Raw genomic sequence first — 20268 nt, 5'->3', positions numbered from 1 at the left:
TGTAGACCACAGGCTGAAAACCACTTAATTCTCTTTCCTGGTGCCTTTCAGATTCCTGTGACACAGCATCTCTTTCAGCGGAATAACCAGGGTGATGCATCCACAAATGCATTCATAGTTTATTTGAGAGCAGAAGGCATACTTTTTTAGGCCAGGACAGTGAGGTATGCATGGCAAAAAGAATCTGATAGAGAACAAAAGGGTAAAGTGATATTTATTGATGATCGAGAATTATTTTCTTTTCTCATTCAAAACTTTTCTTTGGAAGGTGAGGTGAGAGGTAAGTGAGTTTGTAGAAAACACTGGTTAGACTTATTCTGCTGTGGATAGTTTCATTTTTTAAAATGTTGACTTGGGGTTAGGAACAGTCTGTGGCTCTTTCTTATTCAATTGTTTTTTTAACTTTTGGCAAAGTCTCACAGTCTTGAAGATGCTTATATTTATAGATTTCAGACAAAATAAATAAAAATAAACTATTTGTATCTATGTGCTTGTGTCAATCAGAGTCAAAACTATGACTTACACTTGTCAAAACAGGACCCAACAGCTGTTTTTCTACAACTGTTGAGAGCTCAGATAATACTTGATAGTGCTAAAGGTACAATATATTTTCCCAAACGCCCCTGTCTTTGCTTCCAGTAAGAGAAAGTTCTTACTTATGGGACAGTTGCCAAAAGAGAAAATTCATGTTATAAAACTACTTTTTTCCAAGTAAGTCTGTACCAGCAGCTAGCATTTCTTAGAGCAGTAATAACTGCTTTCACATAGGGGGGGAATTTATCCTGAGATACACACACATGATTGTGGATGAGTATCCTGGACTCCTCTGAGCTTCTCCTGGTCCCAGACACTACAGTATTGCTCCCCTCCTGCATGGTGGTGTGGGTTGTGGGAGGCAGCAGAGCTCCTCATGCTCTGCATTCAGATATCAGGTATTACTAATCCCATGGTTCCTCTTCCTCCAGCTTCGGAAAACTCTACATGTTTGTATGGATGAGGGACTTCCCTGTGTTTCAGTGCCAGTAATAGGAAGTTTTTCTTGAGGATGTAGCATACTGCCATGTGCCAGCCGTGGCTTTGCAAGCCAACCGTTGTGCTGTTGGGCAGTTCTGATAGTGCATTTTGGAAGACAAAAGCTTCTCCACCTCTCCTTTCCACATTTTTCAGATGGACTTAAAGGAAAACAAGAAAGTAAATAAAGGCTGGAAGATGGCAAAGGGCAGTGGGATGGGACAGTGATGCTGTGTTAGGAGCATCTTCCCCTGGCATGGCCTTACTCAGGATGATTTTGCATCAAGGCCTGAGAAGCGTGGGCGGGTAAGGCAGAGATTTTAGGCTCTGTTTTTACAGCCTCTTAAAGAATACCATTGTCATGAAAAGAGCTGCCTGATATTTCTGGATCTAAAAAATTCAATAAAAATTTAAGTGGGAAAACATGCCAAAGTCACCCATATTTTCTGTATTTATAACTCCAGTTCTCACAATACACCACAGACATTACTGTCTAACCGTACAAGGCTGTGTCCTCAATAAAGACATCTCTGTATTAAGGAAATTCCCCTTGAGTTTGGCATGGCCATGAACTGAATGCCCAGCACTGTGTGCAGGGGGGGAGCTGGGCACAGTGACCCCTGGATGAACAGCAGGCAGAATCAGTACTAGCATGTGGGGCGCCCCAAAAGAGCAGGACATTTTCCAGCCACTGTCATCATACTCCAAAAGGAGCTTAAAGGAGGCTGTTGCGTATAGGGGTTGGGGAACAAGAGTTGGAGAGGGTGCTCACTCACATGCCTGCAGCCTCCAGCACTGGAAAAAAAGCAATGCCAGGTCAGCCCCAGTCTGTGCTTACTGGTACTGACAACAAATCCAACAGGTGGCCTTGCTTCTGCAGCTGGATTTTGCTCTGAGGGAATAGGGGTGTTCTGGCTACCTTCTTGTTAATTTTAATTAAGCCTTATCTGCTACAAATAAATTATTACCATCTCTCTGGTTTGATACCCACAGGAATCTGCAGTTATCCCTCTGATTCTGCTATGTCAGGTGTGGACCCTGCCTGCTGGACACACCAAATCTGAACATTAATCACCCAGTTTCTGCCCTAGATGTGTCTTGCCAGGCTTTCTGAGGCAGTAATTTTCCACCATAGTTTTGCTTTGAGTAACCCATGAAATGTTAATATCCTAGGTTAAGAATTAGTGAGCATGAGGCAGTGTGTTCTGTTTTGCCATAGATAGCTAAAATGTTAAACCAATAAACTCTCTTGTCTTCTCTAAAATGTTCCTCCTTGATAGTTACTTCATGGAGGCTAAGAACTTCACATCTCTTTTCATAGTAAAGCCCTCAGACCCGTTGTTTCAATGAACTTAGCTAGATTTTACTGCTGGGAACAACTGCCAATCCTCAGAGGAGCCCAGGGTTGATATTGTGAATGGTGTTGCCTGAAAATCCAAATGTGAAAAAAGACTGCTTGCTGCAAGAAAACACAATTCCTTGAAACAGGGCATACAAGAGCACCTGAGCTTTTCCTAAGGACCGAAAAAGCTGATGTTGTGACCAGCTGCACTAAGCATATGATGACTTATGGGAGCAAGGTCCATTTTCAGCAGGAGACGTTCTGATCCTGTGTGTAGGGGAAGGCTGTGAAACTACTGGGTGAGGGCAGGAATTGTAAAGATTATTTTATATGCCCACAGGAACTGCACTAACCCAACTTCCAGTAACTTCTACTGATCTCCACCATGTCCTATCTGAAGTCTTGAAATGCTGCTCTTAAGTAACACTGACATAAAAGAAAAACCAGCCTCCCACTGTTGCTTATTACAGTGTTCTGTAACTATATTTAAAGGCAGAAGGTTTCTTGAGCTCTCTAGGTGAGAAAGAATGTAGAGCTTTTAATACTTTTCAAGCAACGATGTTCTAACCTGGAACTGTCATTTGCAGTTGATTACAACTGGCCAAACAATAAATGGTCATAGCAAGCTCTGTTTTGAAGCACCAAGAGAAGTAAGAAAGCTTTGCTTTTGTCTGTATAGTACTACTGTTTCTTCCAAGGCAAGTACTGATGAAACTTGAAGGTGACAGCAAGCAAAATGAGATGCTTTTTTCTGTATTCTGAGACAAGCAAAAGGTCACACTTTTTTCTTTATTAGGTATGAATGGGTTTATTGTGTGAACTCCTTGCCTAAGGGTACCGTGGATAGTAAAGGTTTCTGTAGGTTCAGAAAGTGTCTCTACTGCATCATGAAGGAAAAATTTACCAAGTTCTATGAAACAGAAAGACATCAACTCTGTCTCAGGATGTCTTTGAAGGCAAATCACTGGAAGCTACTAGATTATGTTAGTGACATATGTAGTATTATATATTGTCATCTTCTTTTATCTTCTCATTTGCATGTGTTACTGGCCACAGCTGGAAACAGAGTATTGGGTTTGAGGGACCTTTTGTCTGATTTGGTAGAGGCACTTCTGCCTTATGTTTTTCTGAATATATCTGATTTAAATTAGAAATGCAGAAGTCAGTAATGAAGCCCTGTTTTGTCTCTTCCATAGCAACAGGTTACAAAGATTGCAGTGCTTGTGTCAGACTCAGTGACACTGGTTTAATGTACATGTCAATTTTCCCAAATATTTACACATGAGTATAAAGGCTATCATATTAAAACATGGCTCTTGTTCATGGGCTCCCACCTGTGCACTAATGGGTAAGCATGGGTGATATTTGTCAAAACCAGCTGGGAGCATCCTAGCAACATCCTGTATAGCTATGACTTGAAAACTTCTCCATTGATCCTGCACAAGATCTCTGAACTGCCTGAGCCCCTGATGTTAGCCACAGCATATCTATCCTCCATCCTGTCACATAGTCTTTGTTTGAAGACCTACAGGGCACAGATCATGTGGAAAGTTGTTTCTGAGGTTCATTATTTCCTCTGTCAGAAATGAGTAATGTGGTTCTTATCTGAATTTGTCAAACAGTAGTTTCCAGCCACCAGATCTGATTTTACTTTTGCTGCTTGGAAGAAAGACTCATCTCTTATCAGAAATGCGTTCCCATTAAGACATTGCTGGGTCTGACCAAATGGCCTTTTTACCATCTCTTTAGTAAACTAAACAGGGGTTTTGGATCCCTGATGGAAAGTAATAAGCCATTTTGGGTTACTGAGTACTGCTCAGCAGCTGAGCTGCAGCAATGAGCTGTGCTTGTGCTCTGAGCTTTCTGTAAGCAGAAAGGATAGATGCAAGCATAAGCCACCATGAACTGTATTTTATTTGGCAATTGGAGCAGCCAAAGAGGTCACCTTCTCTAACCCAGTCAATGAGCAGTAACTTTTAAAGCTGTGGCAAGCCCCTTGCTTTGGATGTGTATCTGAGCCCTGACTGCTCTGTGCACATTCAGTGCCTCATCACAAAGCTCGAGGGGCTGAAGGGACTCTGGAGAGAGATTTCTTTTCTTGTTTTTAAGTAGTGTCAAAGTGAAGACACATGAAGGGCAGTGAAAGGTTTTCATGCTGTTGTGTAGCTCCTGGCCACAATTGCAGTTGGAAAGCAAGCCAGAAGTTTTGTTCTGTTGGGACTACTTAGGACCTTTATTTGGGGCTCAGAGAGAAATTCCAGGCAGTCCCCATAGTATGACTTTTCTCAGTCCTTCAGAAGAGGTGATTTAAAATTTGCTCTGTAATTAAAATATTATAACTAGCAGTAGTTTCCTCCTGCTTGTAATTTAGTTCATATTAAATTTACCTCTATCATTTTTGTCTGCATGAACTTGGGAATCTTGTTTTTAATTGACTAATTTCTATAGATCAAGAGATAAGATTCTTCTGGGAGTAGGCACCCAAAGGCTCCAAACTCCTCATGCTGAATCACTGTTTCAACCCAGGACCAGGATAGTGACCATAAGGAAATATTCCATCTTGCAGAGTTTATGAAGAACGTATTGGGATCAGGGTAGCTAATTATTCAGGTTAAACATTGCTTGAAGTTCTTGTGAATGCATAGAAAAGTTATGTGTTAAAAGGTTATAGAATGATAGCACTTTTTCAGTCAGGTAGTTTACCAGTTTGCAGTGGGTTGATTTTTTCTGGAGCCTGACCTGATCCAAAGCCGGTGGAAGTCAGTGGAAAAACTCTAAAGAGGCTGCTTGCTTTAAGTCAAGGAATTAAACTGTATGCCTTAGTGCCATATGATATTATTGCACTAAAGAGCTTATTAAGATTGAAAATGGGATTAGGCATTACCATGAATGAATGCAAAGAGGTTACATGACTGGGTTAAAGCTGCAAAGCTTTATTTTGCCTTTCAGGCAAATGGTCCCAGACTGGAGCCAAGAAAAAAAGTTACGTATCATAGCATTACACACAATGAGGTGTATCTTGTATCTTCCAAAGTGGAGAAATCTGACATTAAAGGTAGGATGTGGAACTAAGATATCACTGTTTTTTTTTTTTTCCGAAAAAGTAGCTCTTGCTGATCAATGATATGAAAATGTCTCATTTACTTCCGTGCTTTTTCTTTTGAGACTAAGGCTTTTTGCTGTTTTTTAATATTTATTTTTCCAAATGAACTTTTGGTTACATTTGCTCCCTTAGCCCCTAGAAAATCACCAAAGGAAACCTGATGCTGCAGGAAAGGGAGAGGAGAGGAGAGGAGAGGAGAGGAGAGGAGAGGAGAGGAGAGGAGAGGAGAGGAGAGGAGAGCTGCACCAGCTGCTGTCAGTGGGAGCAGATGGAGAAGGAAAAAGACTTTCCTCACGTGCAAGAAAAGTGAAGCACACAGCAAGGAGGAGGCAGAAATGGGAGGAGAGAGGGGCAGGGAGGACAATAGAGAGGGAGAGCAGACAGTGTAGTGCCAGGGACCACGGATGGGGACATGTAGATGATGTGTGGAGATCAGGCTCCCTGTGCCTCAACTTGATGAAGGGTTGCTGAGGTCTGCCACTTATTGCATACATGTCTGCACCATACTTTTGTAGTGCACAGTGAGTGGAATGCCATTACTGCTGACTTTGCTCTCTGATGTTGAAATGGTCCTGTGGCATCAGGTGGTCGCTTGGGCTGTCTGGTCCTTGTTGAGGGTGAAGGGCAGATACAGCCACCTTTTCCAGAGGACTTGCTGGGTGGTCACAGGAGTGTGGGTCTAAGACAATGGTTCCTACTCTTCTTTTTTTTTTTTTTTGGTCTTCACAGAGAAAAAATAACTCCTGACAGGTAACAGGGAGCAGGGGTGAAAGCTCAGCTCAAAAGTTTTTCTTCCATCATATTAATGTGTTTCTGGTTTGTTTGTGTCTTGTTATCAGAAGCTTACAGATGGCTGCTAAACAGAGATTTCTGTGTATTTAACTTTGATAGTGTAATGACTGAGCATAAATTTCATAAAACCAAGCTTACTTTCTGTGAATCACTACTGCATAGCTTGAGAGAAAGCAGCGATAGTGATAACCCAGCACGACTGCCCTGCCCCATGCAGGAACTATGCTTTAGTTCTAACTACTTAAATTTTTGATGTCTCGTTATGTTCAGATAGATTTTCTTTGTTACATCCTAGCTACTATTTGTCCTGCTTTGTTACATATACCCTACAGCTATCTCCATATGGGAATCACAACTTCACCTGGCTGTTTCAGGGGAGCTGTGCATGCTGGAGCAAATTCCCTGCTGCCTGTGGAGTCCTTACTTCTCCTTTCTTAATTTTTCTATCTGTATGTTTCTTTCCCTCCCCTTCTACATTATCTCAAAATGCTTAACAGTTTATTAGCCTCTGTTCTCAAAATACCTAGAACCGAATGCAGCTTTCTGGATGGGCATGCAATAGTGTTAAGTTCTGCTCAGGTTTCTCATAATATAGCTCCTTGTGGTGCTATTTCCATATAGGCAACTTCAGTCCAAAATTGCTTCACTTGCTGACCATATTTCATTGCAATTTCATTGCTGACTTGCTTTCCCCTTGCTATTGTCTGGGACTGGTGCTTACCAGATCTTCTCCTAGCTGAAGGATTTGTGTTTGAAAGGACTGTTTCCTGATGCCTCCATCTGCATGTTCCTCATCCCAACTGTCTATATGTGACCTGGCCATGTACTGACATTTTCAAGACTCTGCTGCATCTCCACTGTCCCTGCTTTGTTAGTGAAGTTCAGTATCCATCCACAGGCTGGAGTAACACACATTCTTGGAGATCAGTATTATTACTAATTAATTAGTTACCGGTGATGTATTTATTATACAAAATGCCTAGCATGGAAGGACCTTGATCCTAGAGATAATTTCTGGTAACATTGTTGCTAAAGCCAGATCTAACACTACTTGTTTCCTATGTGGCTGGCCTGCTGTTATTTCTCTTCCTTTAGTTTCAGATGTGCAGCCAGCTCCCCTGGTGCAGACAGATGCAGGCTTGCTGTGCCCATGCTAGCAGCTGCTGGATAAGGAGGCTGTCTGTTGTACAGGTTTGAGCTGACATGTATCCAGCTAGCTTGTGAGAAGAACAAATGAGCTTGTCTTCTCCTTGTGCTTAGAGAAACCAATGTGGGGTTTTGAAGAAGCAATGTGAGTTTATGTCTCAGGTCACCTGTGGGGCAGAAACCTCTGTATGGCTGAGTAACTGGCCCTGTGCCCCACCTGTCTCTAACCTGCTGCACCCCTCTTCACCCTCTGTAAACCTGCACAGATCACACTTCCAAGGGATGTGCTCTAGCAGCCTACACTGGAGGGGGGTGTTAACAGTCCTGAGATTTCCATCTTTTGCTCCTTCTGGTGTCCTAACCAGAGGTGAGGGGAAACAAAACACAGGTTATTGAGTTATCCTAGTAACACAAGATACGGATTCTCCCACTGATGCTATTCCTGCTTACCTTCTCTGTCACCTGTGACTACATGACCATTGTGGTGGTAGTCTGGAACACCCCTTGCTCCCATATTTTGATGTGTTTCTTTCCAAGCTCTCTTTCTTCCCAGATGGTTGTGCTGCTACAGGCACTGTCTCCTAGATAGAGGAAGGCCTCTTGCAAGGGACCAAGTTCAGCTTGCTCACTGGATGCCCTTTGTAGATAGTTTGTGCCTCACGTGGATGCTTTTTTCAGTACCATAACAGACTTTGAGCTCCTGCAAGTGCTCCTTGGCTATCTGCCATACCCCATCTGGCATGGTCCACAGGGTGGAGACTGGTGTGCTGCTTTAGCAGGCAGCTCACAGAGCAGGGCTTCACTGCATTGCTGCTCCATGCTCTCCATGTTCTAGAAGGAATCTTTCCTTCCTATGCACTTTTCCTGTGTTCATCACTGTCCTGACCAAGCTCTCAGGGTACAAAAAGCCTTCTCCACTCTCAGTGACCCCCTCATTAGACATATTCTTCATAGGGTAATGAAGTTCATCTGTGTGTTGTATCACTGGTCGGCCCAGCCATCGGAAAAGCCTGGAGTATGTTGTGTGTGTGCTGGTGGTTGCTATGCTCAGCCACTTCATTTACAGCCTCAGGAATGTGAGAGGCCCTCAGAAAAATGCCAGAGACAAGAAGGTGTTTCAAAATGCTTGAAGGCAACAAGCCTTCATAGTGAAGGTATCTGTTTCACCCAGAAGGAGTAGCAAGGGCCAAAAATGTCACCACAGTTGTGCTAACTTTAAGAAGCGGAACCACATAAAAAATGAGAGCACTTGTTAAAGATAAGCTGAAAGTTGCAACTGATAGAATTAAACCTTTATGTGCTCCCCACACAGAGTCTTGAGCCATCCCATTCCTTACAGGTGGATTACAGTCAGTGTGGGGAAGGCTGGAAGCCATAAGTGCTCCCTGCCTTGGACAGTGAGGATACCCTCTGGAGGTGCAGGTGCTCAGCATCAGGGTACTAAGCTGAGCCCAGCTTTAACAACCCTGGCAGTACTATGGGACTGGGAGTAAGATTTCAAAGTTAAGCAGTCCAGTATGAGGAAATTCCAGAGTTAAGTACACTTATAAGCATGTGATACTAACTTTAATTTTAATTACATGATCTTCTGGGTTTTTTTTTTTATATCTGTCTAGATTTGCATTGCAGTGTTGTGGTGATGCTGAAACAGACTGTTGACTGGAATAACCTGCTCACCCTGAGTGATGCTCAACAAGTAATTTTTATGAGGCATTACATAAATACTCTCAAAATGCATACTCATTATTTCTTGGATCTCCAAGCTGAGGCCTTGTAACTTACTGTCCAAGTGAGATCAGACTCGGAGAGAGTGAGACTCACTAATGAGTACTCATAGCTGCAACCACAACCAATGACTGCTGTGTTTTAAACACTGAGACATAATGTTAAGTACTCTGAAAAAACAGGTACTGGAGACCTAAAGGTGATGGATACTCTTGATGACAATTTTTCTAACTTTCAAAATCCCATTTATAAAATAGAAAAATGCCTCACAAAACACACAGTGATATTGTCAGAGTACATTTCTTAGTCCATACCATATTGATCAATACCATAGAAAAAAGTGATACCGAGGTGTTGATTTTCAAACTGTTGTGGAGGATGGGAATCTTGCACTGAGCATCTTCAGATCTCCTGAAGAATCCAATTTACACTGAAGATTTTTTAAAAATTGAGATTCCTGAGGTGATTTAGATATATTAGGTGAGGGAAACCAAGACAAGTGCTTCTTACTTTTCCCAAGGTTCGTTCTTTTTTTCTTGCAGATATTTAGGTTTATTTATCTTTCTCACTAGAGCCACAAACTGAGGTCAGTGAGGATGGGACTCATCTCTGAGAGCACTCTTGGTGTGATACATAATTTTCCAGGCATCAGGTAAACCCAGATTTAAAGTTTGTGCTATTAAATAGCAGTAACTATGTGAAAAGATGTTTCTCTGGCTTTGTAAGTGCTATTGGGAAGGGATTTATAAAAAGTTCTCCCCGGATGACTCCTGGCTAACTCATATTTGTATCTCACAGGACAGAAAGAATTCAAAGACAAAAGACTTTAAATTAGACACTCAGTGATGAGTTGCAAGAAAAAAGCTCCAAAGATGGCACAAAAGAAAACACTTTCTAAAGCTGAGACCTGGCACCATACAGCAGGAGGCAGTTGAACCTGACCAACTTGAAACCCTATAAAAAGTTTGACAAGAACAAGAAGCAAAAGGAAATGAATGTTTGCAGTTCTGTTTTGCAGTCATAGCAATGAGAAGCCACAAAATGGCATTCACATCTCAGTCATTTTTTGCTGTAGGGTAGAAACATGCTGACACTTAGTTGCATAAGGAGTCCCAGAAGACATAACTGGCCAAAAGATTTCAGCCCTAGGGAAATCATGTGCACCATGCCTGGGAGAATACACCAGTCATCACTCAGGGAAAAACTGCTTCTCAGATGATATCACAGTTAGTCTTTATTGCCTATTGTTTGGAGATAAATAGCTGGTTTCATGAGGAGTGGTGAGTGGCTTTCAGAGCTTTCCTCAGGAAAGGATTTTAGAATGAAAAGCTAAGTCATCTGCCTTTTCTCTGGATGTATTTTGTAAGCAAGTCAGACTACATTCTTATGATTTTTAAAACATTTTAAAATTAGTTTTTATTGGTTTTGACTTGTTTTTATAGTAAAAGAACAAAGAGTAACATATTACGATAGGCTGAAGTCCTTCAACAAGCTACTTGAACACATTTGCTTTCTTGCGCCATAGTCAGCTCTCACTGTTTAAAAAATCGAAATTTCAGGGGCTATAGCTCATTAAAAAAACCCCTCTGACCCTCAGACAAAACAACTCTGAGGATGTTTTAAGATTCCTCTTCTAAGTCTCAAAGTTCCTTACAAGTAAAGGAAGGAATGTAATCCCTAATAACGAATAGAAATTATTTTTAATGCAAACTCTGTTGACTTAAAACATCTTCTGATACAGTTCATCAGCCAGGCGTGAGAGCTGGAGTATGTGCACATTCCTGTTGGACTCCTCTAGGAAGGAGAATTGAGTAGTTCTCTGATGGGAGCTGAGGTTATGGCAATCAGATGTAGAACTACACTGGGACTCTCCCATTTGCTGAAATGCCTCAGTCCCTGGACTAAGGAGAAGTTTGCTTTTACCCCAGTATTTTCTGACAGAGGATCTCACTGTCTTTGGACAGCTTTTCCAAAGCCTGGGATGAAAAGGGAGGAAAAGGACCAATTCAAAGGTTATCCTCTTTTTCTCCTGCTTAAAAAAGGGAACACTCAATGATAATAGAGGCAGCCAGCTTGCAGGATCTAAAACTGGATCCAATAGGTCTTTTCCCAGATAGAAGAGGACAAACTGAGAAGGTGGAATAAGGATCACCTGCTACAGGATGGTGTAATATGAGGGGATGCACAAGAGCATTGACATAGGAACATTCACATTTAACCACAGGAGGAGAGGACTAGCATGTGAGCTTGAAAAAAAATGAAATTAGTCCCCTACAGTCAAAGCTAAATAAAAAGTAATTTACATAAAGAACACTTAGGGAAAGAAGAAAAGCCTTAAAAGGTGAGAAAGGCAGGAGAAATTTCCAGTAAGTGGAAAGGACATACTGCCTCTGCCCAAGGAAATAGCTGTGGGCTGCAATTAGCTAAATGGTACATGACTCCTGCGCTGTGATTGTGGTGCGGTTCTGAACTGCTTGTTGGTTTACTGCTGTTTCCAATGGCAGGAGTGCTGAATAATAAAAACTGTACTCTGGACTGCCATCAGGAATTTTCTTTAGCTTCTGGTGCTGAAGCTATATTTTAAATGAAAACTGATAGCTTTTATTTCTGGAATAACAGTAGTGGATAACTATAGTGCAGCCATGGATTTATAGCAATGCTTTATGCATGGAGATCGAACTTTTAGGTACGATTTGCTCTCCCCTCCATGATCACTTCTTGCTCCCATGAACACATTCAGCACAGAAAATATAATCTGGGGGGAGGCAGTTCTTATGTAATGCGGCTTGTCAAGCTGAAGGCAATGATTAAAAATGCCACCTTGCCTTATGAATATTATATAGCTACAAAACAAAGCCTTGTTACAACAGCTTGCTTCTTACCTCCCAACAAAACAAAAGCTTTTCCTTAATGTCAGGGCAGCAGGGAATCTTTGTGCCTTCCCTGTGCATTTAAGTAGTTATGAGTGCCTCACCACTCACTAGCACTCAGGCTGCCAGAGACCAGGAGACACAAAATCAATAGGGTTAAGTGGATTCGCTCTGTGCTTGCCTGCATACACACATCCTAACCTCCCCCTGCCTCCATGACTGCTCTGCAGTTATCTCTCTCTTGGGAACCACCATTTGCCTGCTTGTCCAGAGAAGCTCCAGAGCTTGAAGCTGCCAGGGGGTGAAGAGACAAAAGCCTTCCTGCTGATGTGGGTGTGTGTGAACAGAGACTTTCCCCATGCTAAATACAGGGAAGAGGGAGAAACTAATGCAATACCATCTTCTGCTAGATGAGGCAGGACTACTGGTACTGTTTGGTGACAGATCGTAATGATTCTCTGTCTTCTTAAGTGGCAGCAAATATGTCCTGGGGAGCAAATGCTTCGTGTAAATATGTGTGGGTATGGGAACAGCACAGGTGTCACAGAGGGGCATCACATCAAAGCAGAGGAAACACATTGTCATTTGGAGTGCTGCTTCTTTGGAATTACAACCACAAAAGAATGAACAGTAGGATTATTTCACTTAGCTATTGATCTCAGACACACACATTTTCATTTAACATTATTATAAAAGCCAGAGTCTCATGGCTTATAGCTTGTGGGCAGTACAGCAGAGACATTTGCAAGCTCTTTTCCCTATTTGCTGATGACATAAATCTTAGCAGCAGGTTTCTTATGGTGAACTCCTGGGGAAGGGTCTCCTATGGAAATGGCCTAATGCTTGGACTGGTGACTCTAATGCTGTTCTCTACAGATATACTCTCAGCAAATAATTGGTGACACGAATAACATGGGGACATATTCATGGAAATCCTATACAGAAAGCTGTCAGGGAAGGAAGGAAGAAACCAAAATGGGCTTGATATAATTAGGTCTGGACATACATGCACATCCATGCACACAGTATCTCAGCTATCGCGGAGAAGTTAACCAGGGGAAAAGTTCAAATACAGCCTCCCTGTATCTCAAGAAACACTAAGATCTATGGCAGTGGGAGAAGACAGAATATGGTGCAGGGAGGCATTAAGACATTTTTCAGTAGTTTCATCACATGGAGCATGAGGTCTGTTTAGGGTCTCAAATAACTTCTTTGCCAAATTAATCTGCAAAGGACATTCTCATAACTAGCCTTACAAACCCACCCTACCCATGAGCAGATGGATGTAAGGGCCAAAAATAATTGTCAAAGGTGATGAAGACCATGCTGGGATCTGTGCAGTCATCAGGTGACACCAGTAGAGATGCTGATGCCTTAGATGATTCCAAACTGGGCCAGCTCATGAAGTTCCAGATGGCTGAAAGCTTCCCATGGGCAAATCACTGTGATATCTGCAAAACAGAAAGAATGACAAATGGGTTCTGGTCACTACAGTTCTTGAATTTATTTGGTATTAATGTAAAGGGTGATTTACTCAGGAAACATTAAGAAGAATAAGACCCTACTTGAGGATTAAATGAGCAGACGAGCTCTTCAAATCTGGTACTACCTACCAGACTGAACCACATCAGTGTATTTTCTCCTGTGCCATCTTTCTCTGGGAGCAAGAGGAAACCAGCATTTCCTGTAAGTCTCTTCAGCAACTACGTAAACTGGTATAAAAATTAATTCCGGTTATGTGGTTTCTCTTGTTCTTATAAACTACCTGTAGCCAAACTGTGATGTCCTTGAAGACACATGCAGTCTTAAATCAGATGCTGAATAATTTGGTCTACAACGTTCAGGATGTGTAACTTTTTGATAGGTGCAGTTGTTATTGATGCCTAAGAAGTTCTGACTGGCTACAACTCATCCAGTGTGTGTTTCTCAATCCCAGTCAGGTGCATAAAATTCTTAAAATTAGCATTCTGGTAATAACACAAATATTTAACCAGATGGGATTTAGTTCCTGTGAGTTTTGGTATTAATAGCTTAGCATTTGGCATTTCTTTGATAACCTCATTCTGATGAAATTCTTAACCAGAGTATTAGCAGAAAACAAACAAGCACATTTGCAGCCAAATGAAACCATTCAGAAATTGAAGCATGCCTAAATAGCCTTTCTGTTTTATAGTGTATGTAACCATAAGCATGACTGTGGCAGGCTGTGGAGGGAGTACTAGCCTTCTCTGGTGACCCTGAGAGCTGCAGAGAGGCCAGGGAGAGAATGAGTCCTCTCCTGTGCTGAAGCATGACTGCACTTGTGTTAAAGCAGGGCATGACAACAACATCCCACAGCGCTTACCTGTGCCCAGTCCCTCCATGCCTGGGATGTCATCTCCAAACCTAGGGGAGAAAAGAGCAGGTGAAGAGTGAGTTTGGGCCAGCAGCATCCAGAAAAGGGGAACTGGCCTGTGCCCCTAGGCAGGGAAGGAGAACTGTGGGCAGACAGAAGACAAACAGCTCCACGTGGGAGAGTTAATGGCACCATAGGGCAGGGGGAAGCCTCCTGGCTCCTTGCCCAAGGGAAGATGGTACTGCAGAAGCCCAGCTTAGCAGCCACCCAACTAGCATGGTTTCTTTTCTTTCCAAAATGCCCTTACCCTTTTACTCCTTTTTTAGGTGGCTTGCTCTTGAACTGCCTTGTCTGTCTCTGCTTGAACTTGGGAGGCCCCTTGCGTGGTGTGGTGGGACCAGTTGGAGTGTCTCCAGTGTTGAGGTTGGTGCCTGGCTTCTCACTCATCACTCAGCTACTGTGTGTTGCAGACCCACGCTTCTCAGATCCTTCTGCCTGCAAGATAATGGCAAGGACTGATGCAATACCCTGCTTATCATTTCTAGGTATCAGTAGTCAGGTGACAGAATTACAGAAAGTGTAATTGTGACAAGATTAAAGATAAAGATATTAAACAAGAAAGATAGTAATGCATATAAAATAAGCAGGACAGCACTGTCTTTCATCTGGCATGCTTGAATTAAGATGCCAAACAAAGGACACTCAAGCCAAGGACTGGTTCAGGATATGACTACTAGGAGCCACAGAGATACACTTGGGGCTTAGAGAAATATCCTATCCTTCAGAATCATCATCACTGGTTCTTATACTTGTGCCTAAGCAGTACCTTTTTGGACACCAATGGAGATGGGATGCTGAGCTAGATGGGCCCTTAGTCTGGGTGCAGCTGCAATTAGGGCCTTATGTTTGTCAATACCAACCTTAAGGGAAATAGCATAGGATCTTTAAGAGATTGTAAAGAAGGCTAAGGCCATTGGAGACTGTCTTTTAGAAAGCAGTGAATTTCTTAGGATTTAGGAGAGCAAAGCCCTTAAGTCTCCCCAGAATATGTCCATTTTGGTATTTTTGAGCATTATATTATGTGCTCTGACCTCTTCTGCACCACACTGTACATGAGCCAAGCTCCACTTCATAGGGGCTAAAAAGTTATCAGGGAGCAATTCTTGTGTGGGAGACATCTCTTCTGCCTCAGCCGGCAGAACTGCTGCATCAGAGCCCTTTGCTTCCTTCCCAGAGAGGACAGTAATAAATCTCACCAGCACTCAAGGGGGAGCTCTCAGCCCTTCATCAAATTTTGTGCTAATTAGTATGCTAGAATGGTCTGACCAAGTGCATTTATGGCACATAAATAATTGCCAATTTTTCTCCCCTCCTTGAAGTCACATTCTGCCCCATGACCATTACATAACTCCTATCTCCAGGTGTTTGTCCCTGTGCAGCCAGGCTGATGGAATCACTGATGGAATTGACTTCAGGATTTGGTACTAAAGACTAATCCCATTATGTCACCATAGTGACCTAATCCCAAACATCACCTGCAGTGACACTCTGGATTTTTAATCTCAGAACTGTAAATGCCATCAAAGTTTTTGTTTTTTTTTTTTAGTCTGAAGACAGTCTTTGACAGTCCTGAAATAGCCAGAGTGCAGGAAAGCAAAGCCTGAGATGCAAGGAGAAAGACCATCCAAGCAATCCCCGAGTCACTTCCACATCGGTGCAAGAAGAGCTGTGTTTCTGTGTCTGTGGTAGTCTGGGAATACTTCACCCCTGACTTGTTTCCATCTGTGCTAGCAGTAGGATGGATCCTGATAACACCTAGTGGCATGATAGTTCTTCTGTTGCTTGTGGTAAGGCTCCTGTCTCAGCTATAATATCTCAAGCAGGAGACTGGATGGGTTCCAGCAGCCCCAAATGGAGCAGCAGATGGTTATGTCTGCAGCTGAAGTATGCACAGATGCTATTCCCTGCCTGTAACACAATGCTGCCTAAGTGCACACTGTGCCCACTAACACAGGGATCAGCTCAAATCATAGAAGTTACTTATTTGGCTGCCATCTCTGCAGCACCTGAACAATCACTCAGTATTTACAAGTGTATCCTCACAGCATGGTGGCAGAACAAGCAAACACTGTCACCTTCACCTTTTACGGAATGGGAATGGGCGCAGTGATTGGTATGACCTGGACTACACAGCTGGGAGGAGTGACAAAATCTTTTCACTGGCAGTTTTTTAGGGCCAAACTGAGAGGTGAAGGCCATTTGGCTCCATACCAAATAGAGAATTTGGTGTCTTGCTGTTACTCAGGACCAGTGAGGAATTCAGATGGCACTACCCTACAAAAAATGCTTTACATTAGAAAACTGCTCCATGGCATGTCTGCTGATGCCCCAAAGTATAGTATTACACCTCTGCTTCAGGTGCAGTTCTCATCAGTAGGGTGTCTGTCTCAGTGGTAGATACCCCTCCTGAACTATGAGACACACATCCACTTCTAAGCACCGTGTTTATTTGACATGTCAAGATACATGGCACTCCTCTCAAGGGCTATTCCCAAAAGTACAACAGAAGAAACAAACTCGCTAACAGATTTCCAACTCCTTGGACTGACATACAACACTTGTAAGATGCCTTTGAGCTCCATCTCCAAATGAGCTCCTGCCCTACTTCACCAATGACTGATGTCTGCCAGCACAGTACCTTAACCACAAAAACGTCTTTGAGGGTCAACTCCTCTTAGTTCTTTGACTCCATGCCTTGACCCTGGCCTTCACTCAATAGAGAAGTAGCTAATGGGAAGACAGTCCTTGGAGTTTCCTTTTCCCCCAGTCTGAAGTAGTTGTATCCGCCTACCAGATACTTGATAACCCAGGATTTGGTAGGAAAAAGTATCTACCCAAATCACACTTCATCCTCTCTCTCATATGCATGAATTCAAGAAAGAACACTCAATGAAACTAAAAGGGACAATTGTAACTTCTTCCTTACCAACCTCCCAGTACCTATTTTCTCCATGCATCACCAACAGAATGATGTCGGATGGAAAGCAACCTTAATGTCACATAACAGCCTCCATCTTGCAGCAGGAAATCAAGCTGCCCTTCCACCACTGAGCTAGTGGGACTTGCTTGCCATCACACGCAGGCAAAGATGTTCACGCTGGAGAGGGCTCTGTCCCACAGCACAGGAGCTGCCTCAGTTCTCACACCTTGGGAACCAGCTGCCCCCGCACACAGCCAGACATGGGTGGGCAGGCAGCCCAGGATCATAGATGCAAACAAAATGCCCACAGCAGCTTCCCAGCCTTTCACCTCTCCATACCTGGGTATTTGGATAGTCCTTGGTACCACACCAAACAAATGGCTTGAAAAACGTTTGATGAACTGAGTCTCCTTCTTTAGATCTCTGTAAGTGCTATGCTGCCTCCCCCCAGGGCTTCCTGGGCTGCCAGAGCTCTTCTGCTGCCGCTGACACTGGGATGCAGCTCCTGGGTAAGAGCTGATGGCTGTGCTGCCAGCTGTGGATGCAAAGGTGGTTAAGGAACAAGACATTCTTACACACACTTTCTCTGCCCCCTCCTCTGATTAGGTGTTACCTAATTGCCCCTGACAGCATCTCTGTTCAGTCCAGGGTTTAATCCTCTGGGTAAGAGCTTTGCTTGCGTCTGAATGTTAATTATACCTAATACACAGTAATGGGCTTATCTCAGTTGCGTCAGATATCCCACCTCTGGGTTGCTGGCTAAGCTGATCATCCTTCTTTTAGTTTTCTTTGAACTTAAAGAGGCTTGAATACTACTAGACAAATGTTGACTCTTTAATCTGCCCCTTCCTTAATCTCTGATTCTCTATGGAAAATTTACCTGACATATAATGCAGATGCCTCACTTGACCTTCTTGAGACAGATTCAGTATAGGAACTCATCTTGCCCTGTCTGAAACCCTCAAAAATACAGACTTCTCCATGTGCACTTGTTTTCATGGTGCCTCAAGGGTGTCAGAACCCCCATGCAATGATGTGCTGGGAGAAAATGGCACACAGGAGGAAATACTCCCATTTTTACATTCATTTTGATGGGGTTCTTGCATGCTCATCTCTTGACCTCCTGAGAGACACTAGCATCATTCATCTGGGAATACTGTATCCAGTGTAAGATGCCTGTGAGGAGTGAGGAATCTCACAGCTCCAGTCTCAGTTGCTTGAGCTGGCTAATCATAGCGATGGAAAAATTCCATGCAGGTTCAACCTTTTCTGTTCCTGTTCTGTTCTGTGTTTTACACAGGATCTCAGACCCTTCATTCTAGCAGCAGTTTTAAGACCAAGAACAAATGAAAGAGGATACACTCCAAAAGACAGAAGCTCATTTCAAGTAGAACTATATTCCTACAACTGTTTCCCAGATGGGGGTCATTGGAAAGACTATCCCAGTTGAAAGAAAGTATCCAGTAACACCAGAGGTACAGCATCACACTACAAACTCCCCACTGATGTGCCCTGCATGTATGGTTGGGCACCGGTGCAGGAGACACCAGCTGCCTGTCCTGAACGCTCTTCAGGAGCCCCCTGGCACTGCTCACATGCAGTCTAAGCCAGCTGAAAACACAAGCCAAGGGGGAGCCAGGGACCCCTGACCGAGGGGTGCCTGGCATGAGAAACCAAGAAGCCCTGTGGAGGGCAGAGCTTCTCACACAGTCAGGCAGCTTTGAGACAAACCACTGCTGCAGCACTTGCCCTAATGTTAGAGGAAGCAAAACAATCACCCAAGAACTACAACAACCTTTCTCAGCTACTGGGTCTGTTCACACTTTCTAAGCACAAACACCCAAAGTTTTCCCACATGGGGTTTTATCAGGACTTTTTTCTCCTTTGGGTTTTGCAGGAAGTTCCTCTTTTCATCCCCCTGCCACCCTCATTATTGCTGTGAGTTCCTGGGAAATACTTACAGTGCTAAGGGCTCCTCTTGCAAATCATTCAACTCTGGTCCTCCAGCCTGTGTAGAAAGGGTCTTGAGGTGCTCTTTCTCCTCCAGATATACCCTGCCATCAGGTGACATCAGGGTGCAAATCATGGGCGGGCCCCTGCATGGCTGGGGGCGGAAAGTGTGGGGAGTGCTGTAACCTTGGTGCTCTGCAGGCACAGCTCCAGTGAGATCTGGGGGAGCAGGAGAGTCTCGACACAGTCCTGAGGGGCTATGTACCCCTTTCTGAAAGAAAAAGTTGTGGCTTCTCTGGAGCTCCTGGGGGGAAATCTCTCGAGAAGCAAAGGGGAATAAGGAAATCACTTGCCCTTTGAGTGATGCCGCTGCTCATGAAAATACACAAGTGCCTGTCTGTACATGCAGGGAAGGGAGGAGTTGGTCTTAATCACCCCAGGTCCCTCCCCTGTGCTGGTGAATGCATAGAGAGGCATGCAAACTTTTCCAGCAAACTTCTCAGCAGTGCCACAGGGGTCAAGATGTACCTTACAGAGCAGTGCATGCAGTCAGCCCAGTGCCAAGTGGGCTGAGTCGCTCAAGGGAGTCATAGGAACACTGATAAGATGCTGCACAGGGTCCCAGTGAATATTTAACTGCATCCAGCAGATGGAATGGCAGGGGAAGAAGGAGGAACCTTTGAGTTGCACGCAGGGGACCAGCCAGTGGGGTGGCCTGTCACGTCTGAGACCCAAGGCACTGGTCTGAGGTTAACAGCTAGGTCACATCTGGGTACTGGTAGCATTGCTCCTGTGAGGGGCTGTCTGAGAAAGGGAAGAGCTGGTGCCTCAGCCCAAACTCTAACCCAAAAAAGTACATGCATGGTAATGCACACTGTTTTATCGGGTGCTTTGTACCTCCGATGCATTTTAATAGTCTGTTGTGACTGCCTGGGAGATTGGTGTCAGAGATGTGGGAAAAGTGAGTGGAGCCTCAGGATTAAAAGAGAGGGTCCAGGGCCCTGTTAGAAGGTG

General features: G+C 43.6%; 1 protein-coding gene across 2 annotated transcripts; it reads right to left on the bottom strand.

The window, feature by feature from the left end:
* Nucleotides 1–11158: 11158 nt before the first annotated feature.
* Nucleotides 11159–19399, bottom strand: PDE6H (phosphodiesterase 6H). 2 transcript variants are annotated; one of them, XM_074902637.1, is made up of 5 exons: nt 19266–19399; nt 17644–17839; nt 14632–14819; nt 14334–14374; nt 11159–13440 (listed from the first exon to the last, which is right to left on the bottom strand). In XM_074902637.1, the coding sequence occupies exons 3-5, from the start codon at nt 14769–14771 to the stop codon at nt 13364–13366; spliced, it is 258 nt and encodes an 85-aa protein (XP_074758738.1). In that variant the 5' UTR covers nt 14772–14819; nt 17644–17839; nt 19266–19399; the 3' UTR covers nt 11159–13363. The 2 variants fall into 2 exon arrangements, with proteins under 2 accessions (XP_074758738.1, XP_074758739.1); XM_074902638.1 differs by lacking the exon at nt 17644–17839 and having other exon boundaries at nt 19266–19396.
* Between the last annotated feature and the right edge of the window lie 869 nt (nt 19400–20268).

The sequence above is a fragment of the Athene noctua genome, chromosome 3, assembly GCF_965140245.1.
Source record: "Athene noctua chromosome 3, bAthNoc1.hap1.1, whole genome shotgun sequence".
Classification (NCBI taxonomy): domain Eukaryota; kingdom Metazoa; phylum Chordata; class Aves; order Strigiformes; family Strigidae; genus Athene; species Athene noctua.
Note: the sequence above shows the minus strand (reverse complement) of the source record. Positions and strands in the feature narration are given on the sequence as shown.

What these genes read in the sequence shown, in the direction of transcription:
- PDE6H (XM_074902637.1), bottom strand. Translation starts at nt 14,771, where the DNA reads ATGAGTGAGAAGCCAGGCACCAACCTCAACACTGGAGACACTCCAACT. An exon ending in CCTAAAAAAGGAGTAAAAGG is followed by an intron (nt 14,375 to 14,631) that starts GTAAGGGCATTT and finishes TTTCTCCCCTAG; the next exon opens with GTTTGGAGATGACATCCCAG. An exon ending in CATGGAGGGACTGGGCACAG is followed by an intron (nt 13,441 to 14,333) that starts GTAAGCGCTGTG and finishes TCTGTTTTGCAG; the next exon opens with ATATCACAGTGATTTGCCCA.